Below are 9,726 nucleotides of genomic sequence, written 5' to 3'. Positions count from 1 at the left end.
TCATTTCTCTTCTGGAGAAGAAATACCAGCCTGGCAGTAACCCACACCAGCTCCAGTTTGCCTCATTTCTGCCGTAAGACACAGCGTGTCCGTGGCACGATCACCATCAGCTACTCTGTGCTGGTAGGGTCTTGTCAAGCAGTTTTGTTCACTCTGGCTTGGGAAAAACTCCACAGATGCCACTGGGAAGTACAACGTGATGAAGGTTGAGTAGCATTACCAGATGCCTGCACACCTTCCAGAGGAAACACACCTGGTTTTGTCTGCTTTGGAGGTAAACTAGCCCAGGAGATAGCTCTGTGGACGAGGACCACACAGATTTCTTGGTACTGTATACACAAATTGGGGAACTGTGGTTTAACTGCTCTGTGGAAACCACAGTAAGCTCCACTGTTGCTGATAGTCAGGAATTTAAAATAAAATGCTGGCCGTTAGTAATGCAGCTTGTTGCAAAATAAAAAATATTTTACTTATTTGAAGGTTAAATGTTTGCCATTTCTAACTGCAGTAAATGTTTTTGCCTAGCACTTCCCAGCTGGCTTCCTCTTCTACTCTGACTCACTCTGTTTTGTCACACTTGAGAAGTACTTAAGCCTAGAGAAGTCTTTGAAGTTATTTGTCAACTGTCTTGCAAACACAGTTTAAAAGGTACTTGCAAGATGTGATTGTATTTTCAGCCACAGCTATCAAGCCAGACATTCTGTCAACCAGGGAAACCCTGTGGAGTTTTTTATCCTAAGAAAACACGATCATCTTCAAAGAGTAGCAGGCTGCTATCTGGTACCAAAATGACACTAAGAATGACTTTGAAATCTCTTCTTCACAAATAGATGCCATGGTTTCAATGCAAGTTTTTGCCAAGTAAGAACCTAAATCCTGTATGAAAAAGAGTGACAGAAGTTCTGTTCTGTATAAATTGCACACTGTATTTTAGCGTAAAGTTTAAATGCCTGTAATTTTATTACCTAGTGTTTCATATTCAGGATTATGATCTTTCTGCTTGGAAGTTTAAAATTCTGAAATATGACCAGAGATAACAGATTCAGTTGAAAGTTGATGCCTGCCTTGTTGGATGAACAGCATGTTTCTGCCCGGCTAGAGTTCCACTTGTGACTGTGAGCAGGGCTGGATTAAAACTGTGTAAAGTTGACATCTCCAGGTCAAGGCACAGGCATGAACAGATGTGCCGTGCACACCGTGAGTGGAGGATCCTGTCCCAGAACACTCTTTGGCCGCCCATTGCAGCACACACCTTTGTTGTTCACCAGTGTAGACCAGAGCCAAAATCAGAGCAGAAAACTTTCCTACCAAAACCACATGATCCCCAGGCACTTTAACACGTGTGCGTGTACCAGCAAGTCTGAATTTGGCTCTGTGGATATTTGTTAGCAGTTATCATGGATTTCCATCTTCCTTGGTTTTTGGAGCACGGGACTGCATCTTACACAGCAACAGTGGCAGGGGCAATGATGTGCAAGCGGCTCTGATGCTCTCATTTTACCCCGTGAGCATCCCCCAGGCCAGAGGGCAAGGGTTTGTGGTAGAGCTTTTCTTCAAACATCTTTGCACCTCAAGCATCGAGGTGATGTTTCAGGCCAGGAGATAAGACTAGCTCTCGTTTGAAGTAAATCTCCTAAACCACATATAGTCTAGTTATGGGGCTCTCAACACCAATTGCTTTAATAACTTGACCCCCTCCTGTCATGCTTCATTGCTTGATAATGTAGACATAGCCTTTGAAAGATGGCAGTGTTTGAACACTGTTATTAATACATGGAAGCAACAATAACATTTGCCTTTCAAAACAGCAGTGTTTAGTTTGGAAACGAAATAATATTAAAAAAATAAAAGGGTAGCTGAATAGTTAGACAGTGAAAAATCACTATGGTAAAATGTGAGCACAGTTAACTTAAATAACCCAAAACCCCATTTAATAAAATATTATAAATATATTGTAAACATAGTAATAGTAATAGCATTACTATCATATTATGCAATGTTATTATATTTAAACAAATTGCTTAGTTTTATTCAAATGAAAGATGAGACACGTAAAAGGTCATGAATATGAATATATCGGACTAGCTAAGAATTACTCAAACCTTGTAAATGAAATAAAATATTCAGTAGAAAAGATCTAAAAGACATTTCTCCGTTGTACAAGGTTGCACAAAAAGGAAGAGGGAGCAAAGGCACAAATGAGATTCACAAATCTGCCTTTATTGCAGCAAAACTGAGCTAGTGCAGGAATCCAGGATAGACCCAGAAAGTCTTCTCATTTGGAAAATTTTAAAACAAGATCATGGAAAAAAAAAATTACTAAGAATGAGAAAGCAGGGGGATGGAGTAGAATAAAAACAAAGTAAGGAGCAGAAGTGAGATGCAACAAGCTTAATCAAAGCCTCTATCTGAAAACCCAGTGTTTTTCAAACATTATTGTGTGGTTCATGATCAAATTTCCATCTAAAAAGTGAGAATAATGTTTTCAAAAGCAGCTACTCCTCTAGTGCCTCAGGTGCAATTTTCAGTGCCAATATTTTTTTCATTTAGAAGTCAAATGGAAATGCTGAAAAGAGTTGGCTTAGAGCCAACTAAGGTTCCCCTCCCCCCCCTTCTCACTGATACAAAAATAAAACCAAACTGTTAGTGTCAGAGAAGAGTTCCAGACACTCAAAAAACAAACATACCGTTTCATTCACAGATAGTTTTAAAAAAGCAAAGGAAAACAAAGTCCAGCTTCACAAAGTGGTCACTGAGACTCTTCCTTTTTAACAATATTCTGTGTGGTTTAGATACTTCCTTAGAATCCGAGAGCACCAGAAACAAATCCCATCTCCACCTCTTAGGATCACACCTTAGGAAAGATGTGAATTATCAGTCTGAGTTAGCACTGGGAATAAGGAGCTCTTTGATTTTAAATTATCCATCAGTCCTAGTTCATTTTTTTCACTGTACAATAGAATTCCCTCCTTTAAAAAGACAGTAACACTTGTTTATCCCACAAATGTGCTGGAGGGATGTCTGGGAAGAATTCTGGCAATGAAAACTGTAGGGTAAGTGCTAAGTATTATTAATTTGGAAAAGAACGTGCTACAATTATTCTAGAAGTATGGCAAAGACTGATCATTGAGTTAGATTGTTAAACATGAATACAGGAAATATGCCTACCAACCTGGTCCACCACCTCCTCACTTGACTGTGGGTTGTCATCTCCCTCCCCTGTCACTCCTACTTATAGTTCTCCCCAGGTTGGCCAGGCAAAAGATCACTACTGTGTGTTTCTTGTGCTATCACAGCACTTAGGAAACAATCATGGATCCAATCTAGACAAGGTACAAACACAGCATTTGCCCCACTTGTTGAGGTGAATCTCATCTCTTCCTAGCAGTTCTTAGTCCTCAAAGAGGGGACATCCCACAGTCATAAAAGTCAACTCCCCATTTTCAGCACCAGCTGTGCAAACAATAGTTGACCTACAGGATCCATCCATTCCTCAAGCCTTACCCCCTCACCAGTAGGACTGAGGAGAAACCACCTGGGCACCTATGTCTTTGACTCACCCTACAGCAATGTAGTCGTGCTTGATACGCTCCACGTCTCCCCTGGTGGTATTGTTGGTGACCACGTGGAAGAGCAGCAGGGATTAAAATTCTGAGGCCCAGACAAGACTCGGCATGCTCGCCACATCTTCCCAGATCTCAGCCCCTCAACAAACCTCCCCAGACAGCACATTGGGGCAGCAAATAGGAGCTTCCATCTCCCTCAGCAGGGAGTCTCCAACTACTATCACTCTTCACTTCCTTCTGCACGGTTCAGGCTCAGCCAGCTCAGATGCTTTGCTGGACAGAGCTTCCAGCCTCTCGTCCGCTACCAGAGCACTGAAGCTGGTCTGTACCTGCAAATGTCACTCCTGTCTCTGGTACCTCCTCCAATCACCCATGACCTTTCAAAGCTATCTTTTGTTCTGCTTTTATACAGTACCTAGAAGGATCCACGTTTGTTTCCTAAGTGGTGCTGGTGTGAATAGTTGTAAGATAAAATGCTAGACTAATCAAGCGTGCGTCAAACATACAAGGCCAAAGATAACGAGTACATCGCATCAAAGCCACAGCTAAAGAGCACATCATGAGAGACAGGTAAGTACCAGCAGAAAGCAGAGGAGGACAACCAAAACTGTGGCAAATGGCAGTGATGAGCCAATTTGTGACCATATAAGGAGAAGGGCCCAAAGGTTCAAGAAAAGTTCACCTCCTGCAAAGACCACAAGAGACCACGAGAGACCTCCAGAGACCACCTAAGACACCTGAAGATGCTCCTAAGGACTCAAAATGCATGTGTGAAAGACTATGCAAATAGTATAATTAGTTCCTAGAAATATAATGAATATGCATGATTTTCCCAAGAAATTATTATGAATATGTATATCGCAGAACCATTTAAGGGACAGTTGATGCAACATACAGTGTGCATGCTAGGAGGAGAGATCCCCCATGCACCCGGCTGAATAAAGTAATGCCTGCTCTTTAATACACCCAGTGTTAAGGAGTTTTATTCCCAATTTTCGGTGACAATGTGATAATACAAAACAAACTAATGATTATTTGGTATTACTTTGCTGTAACAATGGTTAAGAGCGGGAGTTAAGTGACAGGTTATTTCGGTTTCCATGCTACCTCTGTGGTTCTTTGACACTATGATAACTCTTACATATATAGAGACACAGAGAGAGGCTTATTTATGTTAAACTTTTATTAAATCAGGCTAGGCATCAAATCACAAACTCTTGACTTCTGGACTGCTCAGTTTAATGAATGGACTCAGCCTAGGGTATTTTAAGGCATCTCTTCAATTATATCATAATCTTCTGCTGGAACTTTGAATCACTTTGCAACAGAGCAGCCTATGAAAATGTCAAGTTTCACAGCAGCACGTTTTTGTCAGCAAGAACATTTTGTAATCTCTGGATTGTGACATCTTCATCACTGGCTGAAAGATGGATCAGATTTGGCTACTACAACATCAGATTAAAAAGCAGCACGAGCATATTAATAAAACAGCAACAAACAAAGAGGAAATAGCTCCCTATCCAAGCAGAACTTTCTTCAAAATCTTAGAAATACAGATCTACATTTCCAAAGGCAGCTAGTCATTCTGATGTTTGATTTGACACATCAGAACGGGCTCAGGTCTTCACAGCACTAAAGTTCAGCAATCTGTAAAAAACCAAGATCTGTTCTAAGGATGGATGAGACACCACGTAGTGAGCCCCCCAAACCACTAGTCACTTTTAGGGAAAGGCAGTAGAAGGGAGAAGCAAAAATAAATGCATTAACTTCAGTAAATTCAGCAACATGGGTATATATTTTTTTTTTCTTTTTCTCTCTTCTACCTATTTCTCCTACATCTTTTCCCTTCATTTCATACAGTTTCTATCTCTGCGTTGCTGAACTGTGTTCTCTCTCCAGTTCCCTTCAGGAATTCCCAACCTTCTGTTCTGTGTCTCCTCTTTCATTCCTCTTGTCTGTGCTTCTTCCTTTTCCTTTTGCTGGTACCTTTCCTTCTGGCACTAAACACAGTAGGCTCATCTTCTCTCTGGAAATCCCTCTTCTTTTTTGTCCATTTCCATAGCCTGTACCTACTCCATCTCCCAGTTATTGTATTACCACCTCATTCTTCCCCAGATCCTTAAACAGAAGAGGGTGTGTGAATGGAAATGGTTTGGTGAGTATAGGAGCTGAAGCCAGATTGCTTCCAGTTTTTCTCCTGTCTTCTATCTTTTCCGCCACCCCTTCTCTCATGGTACCTGCCTATTCCGCTGCAAAACAGGCAGTATAGCTAGTGAGGAAAGCACCACTTGTCTCTAGCAGCAGTCCCTGGGAATGAAGGTACATCTAAATTCCCAAAGGAAAACTAACAGATCCCATAAATTTCAGCACCTGAATCAATTTGAATAAACTGCTTTGTTTTAAAGCTGTTCTTTCTTCAAGGATCTTAACAGGAAATGGAGGAGATCAGGATCTTTAAAAACTCTGTGTGCCTTCACTAGAAGCCTCAGGTACATGAGTTCAGCCAACGTCTCCAAACTCTGAGGCATTCTTTGGTTGTATTTTCTATGGTGTAGCTAAAATTTTCTTGGTTTAAGTACATTACCAGAAGTGACTGCAGTTAATACCTGGCATAGATTAGGCCTGCTCTATAACCAAAATATTCTTACAAGTAGTAACTCTAGAGTAAAGGCAGCGTGGCAGAAGGTTGTACTGGTTAAACGCTTCTTATACTAGCAATAACTTAATTCATGCTGCTGTTGCAACTAAGATGCCACTATCTCCAGAGCTCACAAGATCAAGATAGGAAGAAAGAGGTGCTAGTCATGCAGCTAGCTGTATTTTTAAACCACTAGCCCCCAAGAACATGGGAAGAAGCTTCATTCGATGGCAAAATATGCTGAGTTCATATATTCTGCAAGGTCATGGCACTAATGATATTCCTCTTAGAAAGCTAATGAACTTTGTTTCCTTAGGGTTGGAAGCTTTCACCTTTCACTACAAATACATTTCACTGAAAGAGAGACGGTGGGCACATTGAGAAGACTGTGCTAAAATCCACCAGCTCATAAGGAACAGGTCTGCTCCACAAAAGGCACACTCCACAGACTGTAAAGAAAGAAAATACGTGTCCCAGAGCACCAGCTGACCATTGCAGGCAAATGCTAAAATGCCTGAAATGATACCTAGATCACACTCTGGAGGAGGGCTTTTCCAAACATTTGAATTTGTTAAGTTTGGATGTTAAGAAAGGCAGCTAAGGTTCATTATGTACACAAAACCAACACTCACCACCTATCAGTAGGAAACAAGTGATTAGTCCACACATTTACAGAAGGTTTCAGAAAATGAAATAAGGTGACTCAACACAGCAGTCCTAAACAGATTTCTTCTGCAAAGATTTCAAGTCTGTTGGCTACTAACTAAAGGAATAGGTGGGTTAGCTCTGCAGAAAGATGCCCAGAGGTGATAACTGTAAGACCATATAGGTAATCGGCAGTCCTGTGAGATGTCTATGAATTTTAAAATAATATTACCCTGCAATTTTAAAATGAGGTGTTATAGTGAAAGTTTCTTATTATTGACTCTTACTTTTCATTCCTGCGTGCCTTGAGTAGAATTGAGGCTGCAAAAGTAAACCGTTTCTGTTCTGTGACACTGGCTTCAGGCTTCCAATGGAGAAATTCTTTTTCACACTCCAAATTCCTTCCACAGCCACTGTTAATAATTTGTGAAAATAATACCATTATAACTGATTACTTCAACTTGTTCTAGATTTAATGTAACTTTTAAAAGACAGTCTCTTTGGTCTAGACAGTAATTAGAAGTAGTTAAGCAGAACACTATAATCTTCCTCCATAGTTAATGAAAACAGATTGACATCTTCAGAGAGCAATTCAGATTGCTAAAGGTATATGATGCTCCCTGCTGTCTGTAGAACAGCTTAGGACTACCAGGCTCCTAACTGAAGCAGGACGCAGCTGATCTATAATGTGTAAGAAACAGCAGTAATGCCATTGATGCATCCAGCATGATTTATTGGTCATACTGTAATACCAAATGCTCTCATAAAAAGACAGCAGAACAACAACACCCCCCCCCAAAAAAAAAACCCAAACAAAAAACCAAAACAAAACCAACACCACCAAAACAAAACAAAAAAGCTAATTTATTTTGTGGAAAGGTTACAATTTACTAACCATCTAATTTATGTAAAACAATAAACTTACTAATAATCTAAACTGTGTAAATCAGTAACCACCCAACCTGACAACTGTTGTTTATCAGAGCTCAGGCCACTTAGGGAGCATCTCTAATTCTCCAAATGTATACAGATGAAAAAGAAACTAGGTATTTGCTGAATATCTGTACACCAGCATCTATTTGACCTTATTATACATGGCATTGCTATGCTATACATATAACATTATGCTACACATACCATTTATATACTGGGCTTGTTATACACCCATATTATACATTCCTGCAATGAGTATTTTTGTGGTGTTTCTGTATTATCTTTAGTACTTTAAGCCTTTGTAACATACATTTCATTGGGGGACTCCCCAGAAATCATGAGAACATATATGGTAGCATCCATTTATATGATCAGACTGAAATATTCCAGACAATTTTGATCCATTGGCAGATGGATGCAGTGAAATATAGTTGTGTTCAGCTCTTAGCAACATCAGACACATAAGCAGATTGAGCGGACCAATGTTAACATCTGCAATTCAGCTACTTGTCCAGAACCCCTTTACAGTCAATGGGAAAAGAACAGGGACTTTTAGAGCACGACGCATGCAACGGTAGGTATCTAGGACAAGTCAGAAGAACTGCTTTTTCAAAGTGCCTTTTTCTCTCCGTTTACTGTAAACAGAGCCTACACAAGTCATTCATTTGCAGCTGTGTGCCGTAATTGCCTAAGGAGCCTAATCACAGTAATGGAGTTGCAGGTTCAAATGGTCTTTACATCTGACAGGATACTGATTACATCACGTAACTTATGTACATTTTTGTCTGTGAATCCAACTGTTTTAAATTCATTTTGAGTGAGTTTAGACTTGGGTCTCAATCCTACATAAGAGAAACCAGACTTTTTTCAAAATTTGCCAAATTTGGAAACAAAGGCAAAAATGCCCTTATTACATTTGTGGAGGATGTAACAGGAGATATAGTGATGGGCTTATTCCAACAAAATGCAGCTTTAATATAACCAAGAAATAGCTTTACTCTACGGAAGAGAATGTGGGGCTACAGAATGGGAACTGTGTATTGTGGAGCAAAAGCATCATGGATTTAGGAGTAACAGTCGACAAACAGTTCAAGGTCCTAGTGCTAATGTTAGCTCTAAAATAAGTAGATGATTCTCTCTCTCTACAGGCTACTCGTGATACAAATACTGAAATACCATGATCAGATTTGGTATTCACATTTTAAAAGAAGAGGCAAAACAATTGGTGAGAGTACATAAAGAGCCAAAACCAAATATGTGTATATACCTTCTCTGGAAGAAAATCCTGGATACTACAAAAGGCACTATTACATATCCAAGAAAAGCAAGGAGCTGAATCATGCAAATCCAAATTATTTATCAGGATTTTTTTTTTTTTTAATACACCAACCACTAGAACAAACTAGTGAGGGAAGCTGTGGAATAACCAGCTTTAGTCAGTGGACTCTACAGAGAGGTACCTAATAAAACACAATGGCTTGGCTGATAAAGGCAATAAGACTTTGTAGTCAACCAGATAAGATGACCTATCCTTAAACATTATAAACTTCTGAAAATTAATTTTCTACAATTAGATTAATAGATCTTATGGCTGCAGGAGACCACCAGCATCATGTAAGTTTTGTCTTATGTGGGTCATATGACGTCAGGCTTATTCCTGCACCAAGACTAGCAAATAGCTTGGACCAGGGCTAACCATTTAAGTGCAAAGTATTTAAAGTGTGTATTAAAAATGGTAAATCTAAGTGATCTTTGTTAAATTGTTCCAGTATTAATCATAGAATCATTAAGGTTGGAAAAGACCTCTAAGATCATCGAGTCCAACCGTCAACCCAACACCACCATGCCCCCTAAACCATGTCCCTAAGCACCACATCTACACGTCTTAAATACCTCCAGGGATGGTGACTCCAGCACTTCCCTGGGCAGGCTGTTCGAATGCTT

General features: G+C 39.9%; 1 protein-coding gene across 1 annotated transcript in view; it reads right to left on the bottom strand.

The window, feature by feature from the left end:
- Window positions 1-9,726, bottom strand: part of LOC103926062 (chromosome unknown open reading frame, human C11orf97) — an 11,885-nt gene continuing 2,159 nt past the window's right edge. Inside the window, exons 3-4 of the mRNA XM_009334871.1 lie at window positions 7,137-7,262; window positions 1-182 (exon numbers count right to left, since the gene is read on the bottom strand). Coding sequence (XP_009333146.1) covers window positions 1-182; window positions 7,137-7,262 — 308 coding nt within the window. The remainder of the gene's footprint in view (window positions 183-7,136; window positions 7,263-9,726) is intronic.

Source organism: Pygoscelis adeliae, unplaced genomic scaffold (assembly GCF_000699105.1).
Source record: "Pygoscelis adeliae isolate BGI_AS28 unplaced genomic scaffold, ASM69910v1 Scaffold141, whole genome shotgun sequence".
Taxonomy (NCBI): domain Eukaryota; kingdom Metazoa; phylum Chordata; class Aves; order Sphenisciformes; family Spheniscidae; genus Pygoscelis; species Pygoscelis adeliae.
The sequence above is the reverse complement of the archived record's forward strand: the minus strand, read 5'-3'. Positions and strand labels throughout refer to the sequence as shown.